Source organism: Myotis myotis, unplaced genomic scaffold, assembly GCF_014108235.1.
Source record: "Myotis myotis isolate mMyoMyo1 unplaced genomic scaffold, mMyoMyo1.p scaffold_m19_p_8, whole genome shotgun sequence".
NCBI lineage: Eukaryota > Metazoa > Chordata > Mammalia > Chiroptera > Vespertilionidae > Myotis > Myotis myotis.
In genome coordinates this window covers 57,653,114-57,678,487 of record NW_023416390.1, presented here as the reverse complement: position 1 = coordinate 57,678,487, position 25,374 = coordinate 57,653,114, and the positions used below count along the sequence as shown (strand labels likewise).

Below are 25,374 nucleotides of genomic sequence, written 5' to 3'. Positions count from 1 at the left end.
ACCCAGACTGGCCAGGCACCCCAGTGGGGGCCCCCACCCTGATCCAGGACACCCTTCAGGGCAAACCAGCCATCCCCACCCATGCACCAGGCCTCTATCCAATATAGTAAAAGGGTAATATGCCTCCCAGCACCGGGATCAGCGGAGCCGCGAGGCCTTGCAGCACTGGGATCAGCGTGACAGGGGGCAGCGCCCAAACCCCCTGATCGCCCTGTGGCTCTGTGTGTGACAGGGGGCGGGGCCACAACCTCCCTATCCGCCCTGCTCTGTTTGTGACAGGGGAAGGCGCCCCAACCACCTGATCAGCCCTGCTCTGTGCCTGATAGGAGGGAGCTCCCCAACCCCCTGATCGCCCTGCGGCTCTGTGTGTGACAGGGTGCGGCGCCCCAACCCCCTGATTGGCCCTGCTCCATGTGTGACAAGGTGTGGCGCCCCAACCCCCGCCCCCCCCCCCCGGGCCCTGCTCTGTGTGTGACGGGGTAGAACCATAACCTCCCCATCAGCCCTGCCCTGAGTGTGAGAGTGGCAGCGCCCCAACCCCCTGATCCACCCTGCCCTGAGTGTGACAGGGGGCGGTGCCCCAACTCCCCTATCAGCCCTACTCTGTAAGTGACAGGGGGGAGCTCCTCAACCCCCTGATCAGCCCTGCTCTGTGCATGACAGAGGGGAGCTCCCCAACCCCCTGATTGACCCTGCTCTGTGCGTCACAGGGTACGGAGCCCCAACCCCCCTGATGGGCCCTGCTCTATGCGTGACAGGGGGTGGCACCACAACCTCCCCATCGACCCTGCCTTGAGTGTGACAGGGGGCGGTGTCCCAACTCCCCAATCGGCCCTGCTCTGAGCCCGACCAGGGGCTGCACCTAGGGATTGGGCCTGCTCTCTGCCACCCAGGAGCAGGCCTAAGTCAGCAGGTCGTTATCTCCCGAGGGGTCCCAGCCTGCGAGAGGGCACAGGCCGGGCTGAGGGATCCCCATCTCCCCCGAGTGCACAAATTTTTGTGCACCAGGCCTCTAGTATAACTGTAAGTCATTACTGCTTTCACCACATTTTAATTAATCTAACCAGTAGGTAGTTTAACTCAACATTAGGAAGGAAAAGAATTTCTTAACAGCTTAACAAGAAATGTTTCATTTTCAATAGGCTGGATATATTTTCAAAGAATATGTAGTTAAGAATTTGGAAAGAATCTTTTATTTCTTTTTAATTTATCTTTATTGTTGACTAGAGGCCCAGTGCACGAATTCATGCACCAGTGGGGTCCCTCGGCCTAGCCTGAGGGATCAGGCTTAAACTGGCTCTCGGGCATCCCCTGAGGTGTCCCAGATTGAGAGAGGGCACAGGCCAGGCCGAGGGACCCCACTGGTGCATGATTGGGGCCGGGGAGAGATGTGGGAGGTTGGCCAGCCGGGGAAGGATGCGGGAAGGCTCCACGGCCGGACCCCAGTAGCAAGCTAACCTACAGGTTGGAGCATCTGCCCCCTCGTGATCAGTACACATCATAGCGACTGGTTGACTGGTCAACTGTCTGCCCCCTGGTGGTCAGTGCACGTCACAGAGAACAGTTGAGTGGCCTTAGCATATCATTACCATATTATGCGTTGATAGGTTGAATGGCCGATTGGACAACCAGACACTTAGTATATTAATCTTTTATTATATAGGATAGTATTACAGATGTCACGTTTTTTTTTTCCCTATTGACCACCTCCACCTGGCACCCACCCCTCCCAGGCCTTCACCACATTGTTGTCTGTGCCCAGGGGCTATGCATATCTATAATAATAATAGCGTAATATGCTAATTAGACCAGACGGCAGAACGACATTACAGAAATCCTTCCAGATGACCTTCTGGATGAAGCCACAGCTGTGAGGGCCAAGGCAAGCCACTGTGGCTGCGAGGGCCAAGCCCCTTGCATGAATTTCATGCACTGGGCCTCTAGTAAGCATATAAGTTTCCCGGAAGAATCTTTCTTTAAAGCTCATCTTGGCTTTACACAGTTTTTCTCTAGCAAATCAGATAAGATAAATCATCAGCAAATGTAATCATAGCCAAAATGTATAATAACCTAAGTTTCTCTTTTGCCATGTAATTAATAATGGATACGTTCATGATCCTGATTATCTATATATATAAAAGCCTAAGCAACCAACCAAACGACCAAACAACCAGTCACTATGATGCACATGGACCACCAGGGGGCAGACACTCAACACAGGAGCTGCCCCCTGGTGGTCAGCATGCTCAGCTGACCAAGGGGCGCCAGACACCGGGCTCACGGCTGGCAAGCACAGCTGCAGCGGTGCAAGCCTCTCCCGCCTCCAAGACAGTGCTACCGAGCCACTGTGGTGGCAGGTGCAGTGGGGCCGGGATGAGCGGGAGCAGTGTGGTGTTCGGCCCAGGCTCAGGCTCCTCCACGGCTGCCTGCCACTTCGCACACTACTACATCCCTCCGAGGATGTTGGACTGTTGATTTCGGCCCAATCCCTGCAGGCCAGCCAACATCCCTCGAGGGGTCCCGGATTGCAAGAGTGTGCAGGCCAGGCTGAGGAACCCCACCAGTGCACGAATCCATGCACCAGGCCTCTAGTATTATATAAAAATAATCATAGATTTTTAATTTTTGTAGGTATTGGTAGGTACCTGATATCCACAGATAATCTTTTTTTTTTTTAGCTAGAGGTTACAATCTCTACCTCCCAAAGTTCTTTATGTATTACTGAATCGAATAAAAACCAATGGACTGGAGATATGCTCACCTTTGTTCCCTGTTCCCCTTTAAGGAAACTAATGCACAGTTAAATGAACAAAAGCTATGCAAAAAAAGAAAAGAGAGCATAGGTAATCTACAAACTTTATATCCAGTCCCTGGTTGCTCAGGGATATATACAATATATTTTAAGTATTATTTAAATACCAGAAAGTTGATGCTCTGTCTTGTTCCACAAAACTCAAAAAGTGATACTGTTTGGTGCTGTTAATGTTAAAGGTCAAGATATAAATCATACTCAAAGTACATCAATAGAAAATCTCACTGAAATTGTCTTGCTTGCCGCCATTCCCATAATGGTCACAGAAAGCTTGCATCCTGGAGTTTAAGCTTGTTGCACAGATGAAAACTATAGTCCTGGCAAAGGTGAACATTCAACTAGCATTCATTGATACATTTGTATCAATTATCAAAATACTGAAATATTTCTGTCCTGATTAGCTAAGAGCTACTATTGAAAACTCCCAGTGACATTCCTTTCCCCTGGACACTCAAAGCAACCCCCACCCCAACCCCTACCCCCACCAAGATGCCTCCAGATCTCTTCATGATGCACCAACCACAGGGATAAAAAACCAGCATGGCAGGATTCTCCCAGGATTCTGTTCCAGTTGAAATTTCTGATCTGATTGGGAAGTTCACCAGTCATCAAATATTTAAAATGTCAACCTGGCTACAGTGTCATCATCATTTCATATGACAGGTTTGCCCTTTGCCCTGCTTTATCCGTATGGTTACGCACGTGTATCGATGAAGAAGAGAAAGGATTTTTTCTTTTCTCAATAAAGAAATTAGACTTTTATGTAGACTTTATTAAAATAAAAAGATGATTTATTCTCATCTGATAATAGACATAACACTTTCTTTGCTGAAACCAATTAGATTGAAAATACCTTTGTTGTCAGCAGCAATGAAACCAAGGACATTCTCGTGTCTCAGCATCACCGTCTGGTAAATTTCTGCCTCGCGAAACCAGGATCTTTCATCTCTGGAGGAGAATATTTTCACAGCCACATCTTCCCCACACCATCTTCCATGCCAGACCTCACCAAATCGGCCTTTTCCTACAATCTCCTGGAGGATAATCGTCCTGGCAATTGTTCTCTGAACCAGCAGAGGTAACCCTAACCAAAGAAAAGATGGGACGGATGGTGAAGAGCAGTAAGTGCCAGAAAAGAGCTGTCAGAATGACCGGTATTTTCACATAAAAAGGCCAACATTTAAGCACTTTAATAATTTTATTGATGTTGAAGAAATAAGCACCTTTATACCAAAACTTTAATGTCAAAGCATGCTAAAAACATATTCCAAATTCTTAATATGATTTCTCTTCTCATATTCACAAATACAAATTTCTTAGACATAGCCTGCTGCTACAGATGTCTGATCATTCTAAAATTGCTGCTGAATTCCCTGATTTGTACATTAAAGCCAGTCAGAGTACTAAGTACACAAAAGTATAAGAAATGCTGTTAGCCTTTAAAATAAAATATATTGGTTCCTAGTACAACTGAGAATGCAAAAGAATTCTTTGAGAATTTAAAACAAATTAAAATTGGAAAGTGAAGAATCAAATTCAACAATCAAGTAAGATAATCATGTTATCTAAAAGCAAGATGCAATGATAGAAGATATCAAATGGATATTTTCTGCAGAAAAAAAGACATCAAAGAAAATATATTCTAAGTACATGTAAAATATTTAGATTCTTTGAATCAATAACTCTACCTCTATAATTCTATCCCAAAGATTCAATGTAATTGCAAAATTTCTGTCAAAATGTTTAATATATTATTATTTACAGGAAAAATAAGGAAAGGTGTCTGATAATAGAAAATTATTAAATACTAGAGGCCCGTGCAGGGGTGGGAGGGAAAGGAGGGATCCCCTCAGCCCGGCCTGCACCCTCTCGCAATCTGGGACTGCTGGCTCCTAACAGCTCGCCTGCCTGCCTGCCTGCCTGCCTGCCTGATTGCCCCTAACCACTCTGCCTGCCTTTTTTATCTCCCCTTATCACTCTGCCTGCCTGCCTGCCTGATTGCCCCTAATTGCCTCTGCCTCAGCCCCCGCCGCAGTGGCTTTGTCTGGAAGGACGTCCTTAATGATGTCCGGAAGGTCGTTCGGCTATTCGGTCTAATTAGCATATTATGCTTTTATTATTATAGATAGTGCAGAGATTAATAGCACAAATAAGAAAAACCTGGCTTCACATTTCAGCTGTGCCACGTGGTAACCATGGGCAAGTTATTGAACTTCTCTAAGCTTTGGCTTCCTTGTCTGAAAAGCAGGAGGTAATGGTATCCCTCATCTCATAGCGATACTATGAGAATTAGCAAGCATGTTAAGCTCTTAGCACAGTATCTAGCATATTACACACTCAGTAATAGTTAGTCCTTAATATCATGTCTTAGGTCAAATTACTCAGAGCCAATAATAATGATGCTGCTTACGAAGAGGTATGTCCTAATGATTCGGTTAAATGCTTTTGCTGCGTTAAATAAAATAGCACAGTAAATTCTATCCATTTAAGTAAGTGTACCTAGCTATTTAAACTATGCACAGGGAAAAGGCTGAAAAAGGAAATATACTAAATGCTACTTCTATTTAGTGGCATCAAAGGGAACTATGATAGGCTTCTTTCTCATATTGTACATTTTCTTAATTTCTACAGCAGGTATATGACTCTTATAATTAGAGGAAAACAGATAAAGAGTTTACAGTAGAATTTAATCTAGAGAGTCATGCGCAGTTGTTGTCACTGTGCTTGATAGTGGGGAAACCCTCAGAGCAACAACCGCGCAAGCTCCGGAGGGCTCGCCTCTGCTCCTGAGATGAGCCAAGGTGTATTCACATGTTCTCAGCCTCATGAGAACCACCCACTATGGCTACATAAGCACAGACTGTAAGTTTGCTATTATGGGTCTCAACAATTAGTCAAAAAGCCCCACAGCCATAAAGTTCTTCTTAGATCATCTGGTTCCCCTTATTCATTTTAGGAAAGAGAAAATGGGGGGCCGCAGTAATCACGAAGTGGCCCAGGAATAAGCTGTTAATGGGGAGGCAGATTTACAACTAAAACACTGGTCTTCAGTCCAGATTCTTGCTTTCTCACCATTTAGTGGATAAGATGCATTTCTCCCCTGCTGGGAAGACTGCTAGCAGCAAACTATATGGGCTATTTTTGTAGGCTACAGTCAGTTTTACCATCTGACCACACACAGTAAAAGTTGTACTAACAATTATTAAGCCAAATCTCAACCTCAATCTCTCTCCTCCCTTCCCCGACATGCACACACATACTCACAAAAACATCACCACCAACAATCGTTACCAACAACAATGCAACGATATTTGGTTAGAGAACTAGATAAGCCAATGCTTTCAAATTGAAAACTGATCAAGCACCCAATCAGTGCCACACACCAGGGACAAAGTAAGACATGACCTAAGGTACTCAGTGCAGCAATTAAGTTGAGACTGTAAAACTCAATGAAAGTTCCCTCGGTATCATTCAAAGCAGCCCCCCAAGATAATCTAATTCTTGGGTTGTCCACTTAGAGATTTTCTTTGAAGATACATGGATGTTGCTCCTCCTCCTGGTTCATTTTATTCTTTTTCACGGGGGTTGCAGGAGCGGATGCCTGTCTAATGGAACATGGCACCTCATGTCACCGTCAGTCAGAAGTGCTCTATCATGAGAGCAAAGCAGCAGCCTATCCAGTCTCTTAGAAGCCACCGAGACACTGTCCACTCTCAGAGACAGCCCAGGAACACGGCAGTCCATGCTCCTCTCTCGCGGGCATTACATCTCTTTGAAATTGGTCCCTGGCCAGGTCAAGGATAAGTTTCACAATTTTTGTTTCTCAGCACTTGACAAAGCTGCCTCTCGTTTAAGGTCACCAGCCAATTAAGAGAAGCAGAACCGCCAATCCCCTCTGCTGGGGGGCGGGGGGGAGCTTTTGTGGCAGAAGCCTTGCTGCAGACAAACCAGCTCTGCTTATGAAAGGCAGTGCTGCCCTCACTTACGTTAGCCAGTGGTCACTGCCAAGGACGTATACGCAGCTGGCCTAGGGGAACATGCCTAAGGCTCTTTCGAATTCTGCATTACAAAAGTCATCCCTGCACAGTACGCTTACAGCTTTCTTTTTAGGATAACCAAAAAAGGAGAGAGTCCAGCAGTCAATAAATCCAGACTCGGGTTTAAAGACGCACAGAAGGAGAAAAAAAACCTGAATGTTAATTTTTCATTGTATGTCCTGGCTCATGACTACTTTGTTAAATATACAGTCTCCAGTTATAAAATCTCCAGAACGTTGATTTGAAAGAAAAATCCTTGGTCATATTAAACATATTCAGAGTTGCTCCAAAATACACATTTCAACCTAACACGGGTGAACTGAAATGTCTGGGTGGTAATTAAGTAGACGGTTATTTAATCACTTGAACCTCATGAAGAAATTATTTAAGGTTCCAAGGAACTTGGCACAAATCAGAGCTCTCTGTGCACATATTCTGTGCGTACATTGTTGCCAGCGCTCAAAATATTAGGGCACAATGGGCCCCAAAATGTAATACTCAAGGAAGAAAAAAGTAGTGAACTGCACAAGTTTTACTTTTATTTATTTATTTATTTATTTTTTACAAGTTTTACTTTTAAAGAAAGAATACCATCTTTCTAGCCAATAACTTGATTTGGATTTCAGTGTTATAAACTTTGTCGTTTGGAGACACGTTGCCAACGCTCCTCCCCTAGACATACGCCACCTAATCTGTGCAGGGAGGGTGTAAACGTTGAGATGTTCGTCAGTGAGAGGGCAGGCAATCTTGCCCCAGAAGCAGCCAACTACCTGGGTTCCCTGGGTGACACGATCAGACCTCTCCTTTCTGGACTCTGTGGTAAGTCCATAGCTATATCATATTACATATGAAGCTCATATAGATGCCAGTGCCTCTCTCTTGTTGACCCCTGTTAACTGTGCCTATCTGTGTGCTCCTTGAAATATGTTTGGGGTCATCATCCTTAATAATCCTTCCAAAGCAAGGGGAGATGCAGGGGCGTCTGACATGGCTCACCTAGCCTCACCCTAGTCCACATTTCAGCAACACCGCATGCTGACAGGATTTCTGGACGTGTACATGAGAGCAGGGAGCCTGCTGCCCCTCCGGGAGTTTGTGATCACAGGGGAAACTCCGCTCTATCACCAGAAACCCACAAAGCCCTCAGACGCTTTGTGCTACAAGAAAGGCTCATTTAGGCTAGAACACAGCCCTATACTTGAGTTGTGTCAGCAGGTCCTGGAGTTCCATTAAAGACGAAGAGAATTATCATACAACCTCAGCAGCAAAAGCCAGCACACCAATGCTCTGCTCTTCCCTTTCATCTCGTTTCTGTGCTTTAAGAACATAGTCTTGATTTTAATTTCAGGTCAGCTCCCTGGGAACTTCCCCCACACATCCCAGGGGTACCTACAGATTCGGAAGACCTTCATAACCACAAGCGAAAGGTGCTCTGAGTACATTACTTTGCATAACTGAGTTCTCTTGCTCAGAACTCAGCTCCTTAGATACAGTAACTCCTTTGTGCACATGAACCATTACCAGGGGAGCAACAATTTTTCTTCCTCATCATAATGGAGAGGGGAGAGCAGAGAGACTCTTTCATGCTTCAGGAATTCTGAAGGACTGCCAGAATGAGAACCTGAATACCTAAAGGCTCAAAAGCCAACGGAAAAGACTTAATTCTTTAGGCCATGATGGTTTTTTCTCTTCTTCTAATCCTAAAATAAACTTCTATGTCAAAACTTAGCATGTACCAGATCAAGCATTTGAAATGACAGAATTCATATTGGGGTCCTTTTTCGTTAAAAATTGTTTTTACTGGTTTCTTTACTTTTTAACCCTCACCCAAGGATATGTTTTTATTTATTTTAGAGAGAGAAGAGGAAGAGAGAGAAACATTTATTGGTTGCCTCCCATACACACCCCAGCTGAGGATAAAACCTACAACTTTCTGGTGTACTAGTATAGGACAATGCTCCAACCAACTGAGCCACCTGGCTAGGGCTGTTTTTATTTATCTATCTATCTATCTATCTATATGCTTAAGTGACCGAACGACTGGTCAGTATGATGCGCACTGACCACCAGGGGACAGATGCTCAACACAGGAGCTGCCCCCTGGTGGTCAGTGTGCTCCCACAGCAGGAGCATCACTCAGCTGACAGATGGGAGCCAGAAACCAGGCTCATGGCTGGTGAGCGCAGCTGCAGCGGCCACGAGCCTCTCCCACCTCTACGACAGCGCTACCAAGCAGTGGCGGCAGGTCAGCAGGGCCGGAATGAGCAGGAGCAGTGTGGCGCCCAGGCTTGGGCTCCTCCCCGGATTGCCGGTTTCAGCCACATCCCCCAGGTGGCCTGCAGGGATCGGGCCAAAACCAGCAGCCGACATCCCCCGAGGGGTCCCATATTGCAAGAGAGCACAGGCCAGGCTGAGGGACCTCACCAGTGCACACATCCATGTACCGGGCCTCCAGCATTTAAATAAGAGTTTCCTTACTTAAGAAATGGACCACGGGCACATACCAGATCCAGATCCAGAGGCGGTCACATCGTAAATCAGATCTTTCAGAGTTTTCCCAGCATTTACCAGGTTGCATTCAGAGAGGGGCTCCTCCACATTCTGCCTCTTTTTCTTCCTGTTGCTACACTGTCGACCTTGGCATGCCCAGATGCTCAGCACTGCCGCCACGGACAGCAGGCACACTGGCACAGTAATAACAACGGTCAGCTCCATGGGTCCGAGTTTGGGGGCATTTGGTGAGGCTGCAATTTAAAAAGAATATGACCATCAATCAACCCATTTAAAATATTTTGGAAATTGGAAATGTGATCACCAACATTTCACATCAATAATGTGCAGTGTACACTGATGACAGTTGACAAAGGCTCGCTGTGTTGTATACAAGGATGGGAAAGGAGGCTGGGTCAGGCTGCGGCTAGGAATAGCTATGCCAAGTGCCAATGGAGACAGAATTAGGACCATGGAAAGCACTCACACGGGGGATTTTTTCTTTCTTTCTTTCTTTCTTTGCTTATTTATTTATTTATGTTAATCCTCACCCAAGACTATTTTTCCATTGATTTTTAGAGAGAGGGGAAGAGACAGAGAGAAACATCAATGTGAGAGAAACATATCAATTGGTTGGCTCACACACATGCCCCAACTAGGGCCAGGGATCAAGCCTGCAACCGAGGTATGTGCCCTTGATCAGAAATAACCTGGGACCCTTCAGTCTATAGGCCAACGCTCTATCCACTGAGCCAAACCAGCCAGGGCAGGGATCCGTTTTAAAACCTCTAAGCATTTGACATTTTTCTCCTATTTTCTCCCCATTTTCCAGCAGCCCATTCTTAGAGCACATTCATTCATATTCATTCATATTCATTCATGCCACAAGTAATTAGTGAGCTCCTGCAATAATTTGTTGCCACCATTCCAGGTGTGGAGATACAGTGGTGAGAGAGACCAAATCCTTGCTCTTGTGATACTTATGTTCCACGCACCCAGCAAGTGGAGATAAGTGCTATGAAGATAAAGAAAGCAGAAGAAAGAGACAGTGTGATGGCCAGCCCTACTTTAGATAGAGTGATCCTAGAAGGCCGCTCTGAGAGCTACCACAGAAGGTGTCTCAGGGAAGTGTGTTCCGTCAGAGGGACAGCAAGAGTAAGGTGTTCTGAGATGGAGACCTACTGGTTTGTTCAGGACAACCTAGGCCTCGAGTGAGGTAGACCAGGAGACAGATAGAAAGAAATGGGGCCAGGGAAGAAAAGAGAGGAAGGGCATGTGGGGTTTTACAGGCTCAAAGGACTGGGAATTGTATTCTAAGTAGAAGCTCCTGCAGGATTTTGAGCAAGTGAAATATGATCCAACTTAATATTCTGTGTGGCTGCTATGTGAAGTCACTAGGAGCACGAGAGACAAATGAGAAACCTAATGAAATAATCCTGGCAGGAAATGATGAACTTGGCTGACAACCGTCTCTAAAATAGTCCTTCCTTCTCATTCCCCATTCACTCTCTATACTCTTTTCCTGTTTTATTTTAATTCCTGGATCTTACTGCCACCTGGCACATCATCTATTCATTTATCTATTATTTGATTTCCTCCAAAGAGCATACGCTTCATGAAAGGAAGAACTTTGCCTGCTTTGTTCCCATCGATGCCCCATTTTACAGTGGTAGATGGTCAACAACTAGATCTTGAATAGCAGAGTCACTAGAAGTTTTACTAGTTTTGTACTTTCATTAAGTAAAGGATAAGATTTTTCATTTCAGAAAAATAAATATGATAGTTGAAACCAAATAACATCAGGATATAATTAAATTTGGCACTTTAATTTTAAAATACATGGAGCCAAATTTTTTTAAAGTTCTTCCTATATCTAAGAAATCTTTTTAGAAAAAAACAATGATACGTGAAAAATCTATGATGTCAGATATTGCCTGTGTTTTTCAAAGAAGTTATTTTGACACTTGAAATAAGCACATAGTTTGTTTTTTTCACACACTATTGACAGCCTCAACATCAATTTAATTTTATCCTCTAGTCCTAGCATCAGGGGATGCTGATTTTTGTTTTCAATAAACCTTAGGGTATATTTAATAGAATAGGGATACAGAATTCTGGAGTCTTAACCTAATTATAGGTTCTCGAACATCAAGGAGAAGAAAAAATGCAGGCTTTGGAGAGAGAGAAGCAGGTTATATGCGGCTATTGTGCCTTGAGCAAATTGCACCCTCCCCTAGCACCCCGCCAGTTGCTCTGCACAGACCAGTGAGAGGGTTAGTTAGACATGAGGCATCGGAATCAATAGCATAACACCTGCACCTGAGAGTCTAGACAAATTACCGTGATAATGGACCTTGTGAATTAAGTCACTCCTCAGACTTCCTTCTTTGCAACTGACAACCATAGACTTGTATTAAATGTAATTACATTTTACTTACCATTGCAACCGGAATATATTAATATAATTTGAAAACAATTGTTATGTAATTCTAAAGGACAAATAATCAAAATCCTCAAAATTTTGTACATAGAAGTTTCATTATAATCCTAAAAATAGTAGTCTAGCTACAACCAATGAGTAAAAGATTTAAAGCTGTTAAGTGAACTTTGGAAACAAACATAACTCATGCTCTTCTACTGTGCCTCCTGCGTTTTGGCAGATCACCAGGTTGCCTTCTCCTGCGGGTCTCAGGATTCCTGTGAAATCATTAGAAGTTGTACAGGTGCATATGGGGAGAGCTTGGCCTTGAGTGTTCTTACGACAAAGGGTAAGAGTTTTCTAACTTGACTTTGCTTTAGAATCATTCACCGTGGCACTTGCAACTTCTGAAGTTTGCTTATAAAAGCATTATTAAGCATTTCACATGGATCTTTCAAATTTACATCTCAAGTTTTATCTATATGTTTATGTGCTCACAAAAGTATTCTAAGAAAGCCACAGAATACACTCGATCACCTGCAATTTACATAAACATCTATTTAAACATTTTTTTAATAAAATCCCACTATTGGATACATTTATATGGGTGAATTTTATTTTGATATATGTTATAAGGAACTATCAACATAAACATCACAGTTAAAAAGCTTATTGATTCCCTCATTTTAGTAAAGCTCCCTTATGCATTGCTCAGATCATCACTATGGCAACCAATAAGGAAGCAAAAGGTCAGCGACCCTGAAAATAGAATAATGCTCCAGAGAAGGCTACTGCTTTCAGGAATGTTTATTATACCAGGGTAATGCTTCTTTTTCATGTGAATAAATTTACTGATACAAGTTAGTAAGAAAAAAAGATTACTCAGCTAGAAAAATGCTAGCAACACCATCCAGAAAGACCTCCCAAAACACTGAGCAATTTTTAAAGCAAACATTGGTAAAACAGTCTTCTAAGTCAAATGTTGATTGTCATCTTCATAGGAGATAAATGAAGAAAAACTGTAGTCTACACTCCATGAGTCATGGTAGAAGGAGACAATGGTGCAGTTAAGAAGACATTTTGGCCGAAACCGGTTTGGCTCAGTGGATGGAGCGTCGGCCTGCGGACTGAGGGGTCCCAGGTTCGATTCCGGTCAGGGGCATCTGCCTGGGTTGCGGGCACATCCCCGGTGGGGGATGTGCGGGGGGCGGCTGGTCAGTGTTTCTCTCTCATCGATGTTTCTGACTCTCTATCTCTCTCTCTTCCTCTCTGTAAAAAATCAATAAAATATATTAAAAAAAAAAAGAAGACATTTTGATAAGTTACCTCTGATTAGCATATTAATTTTACGAGCAGGTTTTACATTTTTTATCATAAGGGAACACTTATTATTTGATCATTCCCAATTTTTGAGATTGTCAATTGAGATGCATTCCCCATGGGGGAGGGGTGGATATGTTAATCCCAAAAATGAGGTCTGGGAAATGCTGCATTGCTAATTAAAGTTACTTCACTCTTTAGTAATTAAATAGAAGAGGATGGGGAGCAAAAGAGAGAAAAGCACTAGTCTAGATGAGTCAGAGCCTAGCTCACAAATATCTCCCTTATGTAAGTTCCACATGCATTAAACCAAGACAATGCAGAGAAAGGGAGTAGTAACAAATGAATAATTAATAATTTTATTCCTCAAAAAAATATCAAGTGACACACTAAGCAATGATAAATCTACCAAACCTTCATGATGACCATCTTTTAACCGGCCATTTTAAAGCATCTTTATATGTGGGTACCATCATTTCAAACATTTGCTTGATGGTAATGAAAATACATTTCTAATTGGTTTCTTGTTGCTTTACTAAATTGGTTCCAAGACTGGGTCCAGATGGATTGGCTTGTATAATGTTGCACCGAGGACAACTCTCTAAAGGGGATCCCAGAGAAGGTGGGCACCACCCACACACTCGTGGCATTTAGACTCTACCAAGGAATACATGATCCAGCGAGGGGATAACTCCAAAGCAATTTTGTAAGTAAAAATATGGAGGAAACTTATTGTAAGATCAAGGGAGGTGGGAGAAAAAAATCATCATGAAGAGTTCCATTCATGATGAATCAATCCAATATAAAAGAATATGTAACTAATGAGTCTAAGGAGCTAAGTCACAAACACCTTATTTTTTTTGTTTGTTTTCATGTCTAATTTCAATTTGGAGTGTAAAGATCTTTTTAATTAAAGTATAGTTGACATACAATATTATATTAGTTTCAGGTATACAGCATAGTAAAATATGTTGTTGGTATTTTATTAGGGATTGCATTGAACTTATAGATTGCCTTGAGTAGTATGGACATTTTAATGATGTTAATTCTAACAATTCATAAACGTAGTATATTCTTTCATTTGCTTGGATTTTCCTCTATTTCTTTTTTCCAGTGTCTTGTAGTTTTCTGAGTACAGTTCTTTGGAGCATAAACGCCAGTTTTATTTATCTAACACCCCCATGCAATTCTATACTCGCTGATGGCAGGCAGCCCCTCCACACCCTGCGCCTGTCCTAGCCTCCTGTGTCCTCATAGTCGCCCTTATAAATGTCATCAGGAATAATCCAGTTAGAAGTTATTTCAGTTAGATCCCTCCAACGTGCTCCACTATAGAGAACAGCAAATGGTCTCCCTTTTTCTCAGAGCAAAAATAATCATGTCAAACAGGTTGGTTTTGATCAACATGGACCTCAAGTACTGAACAGCATCTTAGAGATTATAAAATATTTTATCTTAGAGATTATAAAATATTTCTATCACTGAGCCATGACAGTGATAAAAATAACATGAGAATTATTTCTGCCTTTGAACTGTATCAGATGAGACATTGACAGACCATTTTGTTGGTCTGTGCTCAATTTCTAAATGGAAAAGCATACACGTCTTCATCTGGCCTGATACGATGAGAGTATGGCAGGCAGGCAACACCACACATAAAAAGATTTCCTGAACAGTTCTTGTGCCGCTGATTTTCTGGGAGTATGTGAGGAACACGGAGAAGCTTCCAATCTTCTTTCATCCACTAGCATCTGAACATAAGTATAATAATACTTTTATATTTTAAGAAAATAGAAATGTTAGACTGAAGAATATAGTCTATATTCTTCAAAGACTATATTTTGGCACAAGGGATATGAAGAAAGTTTGACTCGGGCAGAAGTGAGATTAATACAGCATAGGAAAGAGAATTTAAATGGACCCCACCGCTTTTCTTAATTTCAGGGCATGGACCCAGAGATTCATTTCTTAGTCTGCCCTCAAAACACATATACTCTGTGAAGACACTAGATAATAATTACTCGAAGAATATTTTAGTTTTTCCTCAAGCCAACCTTCTACATGGGAAAAAGAAAACTTCCTTTGGAGTCCCACCCATAGTCGTATCTCTGTCTCCCCAGCTCACAGCAGAGAGCCTTGTTCTGAGAAGGCACATTAAAATATTGATGACAAAGGAGAAGTTACAGTTTTCTGTCCTAAAGTTCATACTAATATAATTTCTCCCACAGGTAACACATTCACACAGAGCAGCTTGTTCACTTAGAAAAGATTGATGTAAGATAATCATATTGTGACCTAGTTCAATCACCCATAAAGATAGTTGAGTAAATAGGTAATAGTGTCTATAGAACTGAGAAAGTAGGGGCTTACATAATGTAAAATTCTAAATTTAGTATTGGTTATAAATTTTACTTTCAATGTCCCATTACATCCCTATGAACAAAATTTCATAATTGAAATCAGTATACTTGTTTCTGTAGACAAGAAATGCTTCTTATCTTCCTACATTAAACTTTTAAAGCACAAGTTCGACTTCTTTGTATACTTGTATTTCACAGCACTTTCCAAAATATGAAATTCATAGCATCTCTCATTTTATGGGAGGGTGGAGGGGGGAACATCTGGCGCACCTGCCAGCTGTGCACTGAATTCTCAGAGAATGAGCTATAAATGGATTGTTCATGTGATAGCAGAGCAGTTCCACAAGGGGTCCCATGAGCATTTCTCAGCCTGTGGATGTCACCTTACACTGACTAGAGATCAATGAATTTATGTTTAAAGTAAAAAAACCATAAAAGAGACAACCATGAATATGTAAAGAAATGCAAATAAGACTTTTAAACTCCCAAAAGAATATTGTTCACTATCTAAATGTTGGATTTTTTTATAATTATAACATGCTTTAAAATTATTAATTTTTGATAAATTAGATTCTAATGTTTATCTTCCTTCAGTTTGGTTTATATTGAAAGACTAATTTAGACGTGTGCCTAATCAATATGCATTATTCACATACTCTTAACTGATACAAATAATCAGTTTTCTTTTTCTCTTTACACACAGAATAAAACAGGTAGGTGGAAATTGTTCTGAGGTTAATAAAGCACCTACGTTTTAATGTTGCGCATGTATTTTCTTTATTAAAACTAATTATTTGAGTTAGTCAAAAATATAATAGCTTTATTAAAATAGTCTATTGAAATCTGAAAGGAAACATCAGAAATTATTATTATACTTAGCCTTGCAAGCACTGTGTTTTGGGAACAAAAAGATGCCAGGGACTTGAGGGCTTTTGTTGAATAGTCTATTTCCATATGAAGGGTAGTAATTAGTGCAAGTATGAACTAAATAGTAATTCCTATCAAAATTAATCCTATAAATAACCATCTTCAATATCTATTGGCTATACTAGTACATATTGAATGAATGAATGAACGAAGAGGGAAAGCCCATGCCCAATAAGGAAGGGCCAGTCACTTCAGCTTCAGCCAGCTGGTAAGAAGAGAAAGACATCGAGGATGCTAAACCTCCTGATTTTTCATGAAAAATCACACATTAGGATTTTCATATTAAGACTCTTAACTTTTAACATTATAAAAAATTCACTTTTATTTTCCAGAAATTGTGTAGATCACACAAAACTTGTCTGTGGGCCAGATACAATAAGTAGATAAAATTCTGGATGACCTATTTTGCTGCTTCTGTGTTCATTAGAACTGGGTTTACTACAAATAACAAAGGGAACCAAATAGAAGTTTTCTCTTCTCTTTCATGTAAAAGGAATTGGAAGATGGGTCATCCAATGTTAGCAACATGGCTCCATGAAGTGTTCAGCCAGGCTCCTTGCATCTCCCTTGTTGCCATCCCTGAGGTGTAGTCATTATCCCCACGGACCGAGGCAGCTGCTAAAACTCCATCCTTTACTTCCATGCAGTGTGATGGAGGACGGGATCGTAATGTTTTGGAGTCTTCTCAGAAGTTCTCCAAAACACGCCACCCATTTCATTAGCCGGAACTCAGTCATATGGCTGCCGGGGTCCAACCCCAGCAGGTCCAGGGGTTCCCAAAGGCATAGATGGAGTCGGCGAAGAATGAAGGACATGGAGACAGTGTTCAGTTGATCAGCAGCCTAGCCAGGATCTCCAGCCAGGATCTCCAGCCAAGTTCTGGTCTGGATCTCCAGAGAGGTTCTGCTTAGGATCTCCAGCTAGGTTCTGTATCCATGTTGTCTTGCTAGGTTCTCCAGGTTCTCCAGCCAGGTTCTGTCCAGGTTCTCCAGCCAGGTTCAGTTACCAGGTTCTAGTCAGGTTCTCTTGCCAATTTCTATAGTCAGGTTCAGTCCAGGATCTTTTGCCATGTTCTCTCCAGTGAAGTTCTTCTGTCTCTAGAGAACGTTCTGTGTAGGTTCTGTATTCTAAGTTCTGTCTCTCTCGGTTCCGTATTCTAAGTTCTGTGTTCTAAGTTCTGTGTTCTAAGTTCTGTCTCTTGCTGTCTTGTTACAACTGTATTTATACCAGTTGATTCAATCCTATCAATCTCTATTACAAAGGTTAGGGCGTTTCTTATCTCCATTCCAGGGAGTAAAGATTATGTAGCTTAAGCATGATTGTTCATAGTTAAAGTGATTAATTACCCGCCTGGCACTTAGTTAAGAAGTTTTATTCCCTCCCTAACTTCAGGGGAAAATCCCTACCTGGGGAAACAACCTTTCTCAGAGACCTTGGTTAAAACACATAGTGCCAAGAAGGTGAGCAAACATATTAAGAACAGTATGCCATATATGCCAGGTCCCTTGAAACAGCAAGCATGGACCGGCTCCCGGCATATGGCCACACTTACCTTATGGGTAGCTGAAAATACTGTCTGTTAGGTGGACAGCCACACAACCTGCTAAAAGTCTAGGCTCTGGACTAAATGGGTATCGGAAGAAACTAGATATCTTTGAAATATTTATTTATAGTCATAGTAAACTCTGTTCCATCCATTAGATTTCTTTTCATTAGAAAAAGAACATATGTGCAACAAAATAGGTCAGTATAAGAATTTATAAGAAAAGGGTTAAATAATGTCCTTGACCAGATAGCTCTCAATACCAACTCCAGATGTTAATAGAATGTGTAACTTCCATAAAGATACTATATTCAAAAATTACTTTAAAATGATGTTTTGTTCTTTTGTTATGAAATGTAATAAATATACAAAACAGTACACACAATATGTATACAGGTTGAGTATAGAAATAATTATAAAATCCCAATCCCCCAGTCCCCTTACTCCCACATGATCACAACTTTATCCCTTCCCCAAGAGTAACCATTATCCTGATTTAAAGAATACTCATTCCCTCGCCCTTGTACTGTGTTTCCCGGAACCCCTTTTCCTATGTGGGTTCCATGTTGAAACTGGGATATTTACGTACATCTTCATAAATGAGAATGTGTTATAATTTCTTTTTTCATAATGTCTTTGGTGGGTTTTTATCTCGAGGATATGCATCACATGCGTTAAGGAATGTTTCCTCTTTGTCTATGTTTTGGATAAGTTTGTACAAGAATTACCTATTCCTAGAAGTTTAGCAAATTTTCTTTTTTTTTTCTTTTTTTTCTTAATTAAATCTTTATTGTTCAGATTATTACATTTGTTCCTCTTTTTTCCCCCCATAACTCCCCTCCTCCCAGTTCACGCCCCACCATCCGCCCTCACTCCCCACCCACTGTCCTGATCCATAGGTGCACGATTTTTGTCCAGTCTCTTCCCGCATCTCCCACACCCCTTTCTCCCCCAAGAATAGTCAGTCCATTCCCTTTCTATGTCCCTGATTCTATTATGATCACCAGATTATTTATTCACTTGATTCTTAGATTCACTTGTTGATAGATGCATGTTTGTTGTTCATAATTTGTATCTTTACCTTTTTCTTCTTCTTCCTCTTCTTAAAGGATACCTTTCAGCATTTCATATAATACTAGTTTGGTGGTGATGAACTCCTTTAGCTTTTCCTTATCTGTGAAGCTCTTTATCTGACCTTCAATTCTGAATGATAGCTTTGCTGGATAAAGTAATCTTGGTTGTAGGTTCTTGGTATTCATCACTTTGAATATTTCTTGCCATTCCCTTCTGGCCTGCAAAGTTTCTGTTGAGAAATCAGCTGACAGTCGTATGGGTATTCCCTTGTAGGTAACTGAGTTTCTTTCTCTTGCTGCTCTTAAGAGTTTCTCTTTGTCTTTTGCTCTTGGCATTTTAATTATGATGTGTCTTGGTGTGGTCCTCTTTGGATTCCTTTTTGTTTGGGGTTCTCCGTGCTTCCTGGACTTGTAAGTCTATTTCTTTCACCAGGTAGGGGAAGTTTTCTGTCATTATTTCTTCAAATAGGTTTTCAATATCTTGCTCTCTCTCATCTTCTGGCACCCCTATAATTCTGATGTTGGTACGCTTGAAGCTGTCCCAGAGGCTCCTTACACTATCTTCATATTTTCGGATTCTTTTTTCATTTTGCTTTTCCGGTTGGGTGTTTTTAGCTTCTTCACATTTCAAATCTTTGCCTTGATTCTTGTGGTCCTCTGGTCTGATGTTGGGAGTCTGTATAATATTCGTTATTTCAGTCCGTGTATGTTTAATTTCTAGTTGGTTCTTTATCATAACATCGAGGGTCTCATTAGATTTGTTGAGGATCTCATTAAGTTTATCAGTGGCTTCTAGACAGTTCTTGAGAGACCTTAAAAGTGTGGTTCTGAACTGAATATCCTCCATTGACAGTTTTGTCCTATTTCTTTGTCTCCGCATTTTTTATGCTTTCTTGGTGCACCCCCTACTGGTCTTTGTGTGCAGTCCTCCTGTAGTTAAGCCTTGATTGTTGTAGTTAATACTAGGGGGATTTGACCTCCAGGCCAGCTGGCTGTGAGAATCAGCTGTGTCTGCAGTGGGAAAACTTCTGTCCTCTAGGGAGGTGCTAATCTAGCCTTTGCCTGAGGCTATCTGGCAAATGGCTCTGCGCAGGGCTTGGGCGGGGCGGGTGGGTCGCTCGGGCTCAGGATCAACAGGGTGGGCCAGAGAGAGCAGTTATGGCGGCTCTCAGTTCCGTCCCTAGGGGCTCTGCCTCACAGAGTCCCAGCAACTGCTACAAACCTCGGAGAGAAAGCTGCCTTCGAGTTCCGACTGAAGCCAGACAGTCCCACTTCTCCCGTTTGAGTTTGGGTCCCTAGAGACTCGCCGGGATCTGGAGCTCAGAATCTGAGACTCCCACCCGATTGAAAGCACCAACCGCACCCTCTGCCGTCAGCCCGCTCCACGCGCACTCCGTACCTGAGTATTTCACTTCAGCACTGCACCTCCTCTGAGTCTGGGTATGATATTCTCTTTCCTCCTAGTTGTAGAATTTCCACTCAGCCAGCCTTCCTGTGGTTCTGGATGATGTCCGTTCCGTCTTTTAGGTGTTTTGATTTGGTTGTTCAAGGCAGCAATCTCCGGCGTTAACCTATGCCGCCATCTTGGTTCTCCTCGCAAATTTTCTGTTACAGTCTCTTGGGCTTTAAATTTTTCTTTCTTTTTTTTAAAATATATTTTATTGATCTTTTACAGAGAAGAAGGGAGAGGGACAGAGAGCCAGAAACATCGGTGAGAGAGAAACATCGATCAGCTGCCTCCTGCACGCCCCCCAGTCGGGATGCGCCCGCAACCAAGGTACATGCCCTTGACCAGAATCGAACCCGGGACCCTTGAGTCCTCAGGCCAACGCTCTCTCCACTGAGCCAAACCGGTTCGGCTTAAATTTTTCTTTATGGGTATTTTTACTACCATTTTAAAAAACTACTCATTCAAGTTTTTAATGTCATAAGACTATTCAGCTTTGGTAAATTGTAATTTTCTAAAATATTAGGTTGTTATTAATCATATTCTTTCAACCTTATATAGTCTTACTAATTTTTAATCTATTTCTATCAATTACCAACATAGTGGTTTATTAAAGTCTCCTTTTGAGATTGTTGACTTCTCTATTTCTCCTTATAGATTTGTAAATATTTTCCTTATTTTTGAGACTATTCTCTTTAAGCACACAGAAATTTCAATTTATTAAGAATAGCTGGTAAATTGAAACTTTAACCATTATAAACTGACCCTTTTTTACTCTTTTTTTAATATTAAAGTTTATTTTGTCTGCTCTTAATATAAAAATAAATTAACATTTTTGTTTGTTTAATATGTGCATGGTCTATCTTTTTTCGTCACAATAATTTCAACATTTCTATAAACTTTCATTTTTATACATTAAAAAATTTAATTGGATGGTCCTATATGATAACCTTTGTTTATTAACTGAAATGTTTTATCTATTTACATTAAATTATTCACATTTAAGTGTTAATATATTTGGATAATTTCTTTATGTTACCTCTCTTTCTCTCTCTCATTCTCTCTCTCTCTCTTTCTCTCTCTCTCTCTCTCTCCTCTTTTTTTCCCCTCCCTGCTCTGTTAAATAATAAGCCCAAGTTTCCTCTCTGGGATTATAAGAAGATGGGCTTATATCCGGTTTACACTTTCAATAAGGAAAGAGACCTTTGATATCTCTGCTAAACATGGGGATTCTATTAGACAAGCCAACTTGAGCAAACTATGTTTCTTAACTTTTATCTTCTTTGAACCTTGAGATCCCTAATAACAAAACCCAACATTTTTCTTATTAGATAAAAAGATACACATGAGAAAAAGTATCAGATAAAATTATGAGAAAGTTAGATAATAATGTCTTAAATAATAAGGGTGTTCACTGATTCACATAACAAGAAATCTGGAAGTAGGCTGGTGACTTTACTGAGTCTCTTTGTTAATAAATCATAGAGACAATATTATAGTTACTATTTTTTCAGTCATATATGCTACAAATATTTCTATCCCATGTTTAATTTATCTCTGGTTTTATTTATGTTATCTTTTACCATTCATTTTTATTTTAGTTTGCATGTAGCCAATTATATTTATCTTTTCCTTTTATAGCAGTTGGATTTTCTGTCTTATTTAAGAACAGCCTTCACACTATAAAGTCACAAAAATCATTTTTTTCTAAATTTTCCTCTGACATTTAAATTGTTTTGCATTTCACAATTAGATATCTAATTGAGCTGTAATTTATTTTTGTATATGGTATGACACTGTTGTAGAGCCCTATTTTCTTCCAGATGGATAGATAATTATGCCAGCATCATTTCAAAAATAAACTGTCCTGGAATTTCCACTTCTATCAAGTTACACTTAAATGTCCACAGACGCCCTTCTTGGTGTAGCACAAACAAAAAATGCTGAATAAATTATAAATGAAAAAGTTTTTTTCTATTATGTGATTAAGCTGGTGGGAAAATAAAAGAACTGTTCAACAGGCAAAATTACAGTGCAAAGTGAGAGAGGTGCTTGAGCACCAGGGCTTCCGTTTGCCCTACAGGTATTGGCCAGTTCTTGATGGCTAAGGCTTAGTTTACCAGACTGGTTCACAAGATCAGGAGATAAAAACTGGCTCCTGCCCTAACCTGTGTGGCTAAGGTGGTTGGGCGTGGTTCTGTGCACCAAAAGGTTGCCGGTTTGATTCCCATTCAGGGCACATACCCAGGTTGTGGGTGGTGGGAGTGCAGGAGGCAGTTGATCAATGATCAGATGTTTTTCTCTCTCTCCCTTCCTTTCTCTCTAAAACAATCAATGAAAATATTTTTTTAAAAAAACCTGCTTCCTGAAATAGTGAAAGGTCAGATTAGAGATCCTTGTATAAATTAGGAAACTATGAATGGCATTATATTGGAAACAAAACAAAATAGAACATGGTGCTCAGAGACAGACAGTGAACATATTCATCTATTTGTCTGTCTCAGCCTTGATTTTGGGCACAGAAGAAAAAAAAGTATCTTCAATAGTTCTTTACCACAAGCATGTACCCATACAGGAAGGCTTAAAGCCAGAATTCATGCCATATGTTGGCCAAAGAATCTTAATCAAAACATCACCCCTAGATACCTGGCAAGAGCTAATGTAAATCTTCTCTGAAGGAGCACACTGCATTTTAAATATAGGTTTCAAACGTTTCCTCCAGACATGGATCCCCAAAAATGACCTTAGAATCGAAAATCACAAAACACACAAGGAAAACAGCCACAAAGAATATGAGCCAGTAGAATAAAAAACAGCAAACTATAGATATTGGAATTATCAGAAATTCAAATATGAGAAAAAGAGTTTAAGAGGCATGGGGAATAGCTACAGAAGGCCAAATTTATGTAAAATCAGCGAAGGAATTGTGAGAACTGAGGAGAACTTATAAGAGGGCTCACAGAGAGAGCACATTGTAGAAAAACACACCCAAAACGTCTTCCTATGTGAATGAAACGTTTTTGTTTATTATTTGCTTACCTTACCTGGTGTCCCCCACCCCAAAAGTGCATATTATTTGTATAAATGTGTCTTATATTTTTGAAATTGAAATATTCTTTATTTTTTTTTTAATCATCACCTGAGGATATGTTTTTGTTTTCACTGAATCTGGAGAGGAAGAGAAAAAAACAAAAAACATTTACCAGTTGCCTCCTGTATGTGCCCTGACCAGGGATCGAACTAGAAACTTAGATATGTGCCCTGACCAAGAATCGAACCTGAGACCCTGCAATGCATGGAGCACACTAACCATTTAGCCACACCAGTCGGGGCAAACCAGAAATATTCTTAAAGAGTTCAGAATACATCAGTTACTTTTTGGAGGTGAATTTTCCCCACCAACCAGGCTCCTCTCCTAATTTCAAAGAAAGCTAAGAGTGGACAATCTGCACGAGTTACTGTATATTAATGGTGTCTGAGCGTACAAGGTCAAAGGTCACTGGAGAGAGAGCAAGAAAAGTAGAATCCCAGAAAGATGGGCAGATATTTCTGTAATTGAAGATAGCTATTCTTATCTGGTCTAAAAACAAACAGGAAGATGATATTAGGGTACACTACATAAAATATATATGCTTTTGTTATTTAACTGATTTGCATAGTCTATTTTTAATTTTTCACATTTCTTTTGTGAAAATAATAACATATTTCCCATTAGTGGGAACATGAACTTAAAGCACTAGTCAAATAAATGGCTGTTTCTGGAAATGGTTGTTGTCTTTCAAGTTTTACATAGAAAAAAATCCTCTAAGTATCTATATATATAAAAGCCTAAGCGACCTTTACGACCAATAGACCCTAACCCTATGGTCGGCAAACCACGGCTCACGAGCCATATGCGGCTCTTTGGCCTCTTCACTGTGGCTCTTCCACAAAATACCACGTGCGGGTGTGCACGTACAGTGCGACTGAAACTTCGTGGCCCATGCGCAGAAGTCGGTATTTTGTGGAAGAGCCACACTGAAGGGGCCAAGGAGCCGCATGTGCCTCGCAAGCCGTGGTTTGCCGACCACTGCCCTAACCAATCTTCTGGTTGCTATGACACACATGCTCAATGCAGGAGCTGCCCCCTGGTGGTCAGTGCACTCCCACAGCCAACCCCCCTTGGTCCCTCCCCCGGGCTGGCCTGGTGGTCAATGTGCTCCCACAGCCAACCTCCTGCTGCCAGCCAACCTCCCACCGTCCCTCCCCCAGGCCGGCTGGCAGCAATCAGCCCCGATTGACCCCAATCAGGACTGGGCGAGACGGCCTCAATAGGCCCTGATCACTGGCCAGGCCAAGGAATCCCACCCATGCACGAATTCATGCACCAGGCCTCTAGTTTGTGATAACAGTTGAACATGGAAGGTCACTCCAGTGACGTAAAACATATCTACCTCAATAAATTTCAGGGAAGGAAGTATTTCTACCAAACTATAAAATTACTTCTATCAAAAATTTATTAACTTCTAAAAATTAAACCCACATGCAATGTCAGAGAAGAAAGTATGTTTTAAGGGCAAGTGACTGAATTTAATATGATCTAAAGCAAATACTGCTTACAAAGATCTGAGTTAATTACACATAAATTTAATTCAATTTAGTATTAAAAGTGAATGGATAAGGAGGTTTTTAAAAAGGCCTTTTAAAAGAAAAAAACACTTAAAATTAAAATATTAACTAGATTCTTAATAGGTATTTTACTAATAAGTTAAAATAATAAATGTCCTTGCTCCATTTAAAATCACCACATTTTAAATATCAACAAAACAGTGTTTCTTAAACTGTAAACAGAACTTATTAGCGGGGTCTGACCAACATTTTTACTTAGTGAAAGAGCAGAGAGTATCTCACACATTTTAATGGTAAGAATATTTTATAAAATTCTTGTTTCAGTTGTGTGTGAATGC

General features: G+C 41.0%; 1 protein-coding gene across 4 annotated transcripts in view; it reads right to left on the bottom strand.

The window, feature by feature from the left end:
- The window catches only part of ACVR1C (activin A receptor type 1C), a 77,124-nt gene that overhangs the window by 13,365 nt on the left and 38,385 nt on the right, over positions 1–25,374 (bottom strand). For 3 of the 4 annotated variants that reach the window (XM_036320495.1, XM_036320497.1, XM_036320496.1), the window contains 2 exons: positions 9,354–9,593; positions 3,666–3,896 (listed from right to left, as the gene is read on the bottom strand). In XM_036320495.1, coding sequence (XP_036176388.1) covers positions 3,666–3,896; positions 9,354–9,593 — 471 coding nt within the window. The remainder of the gene's footprint in view (positions 1–3,665; positions 3,897–9,353; positions 9,594–25,374) is intronic. The other variant, XM_036320498.1, reaches the window with a different exon arrangement.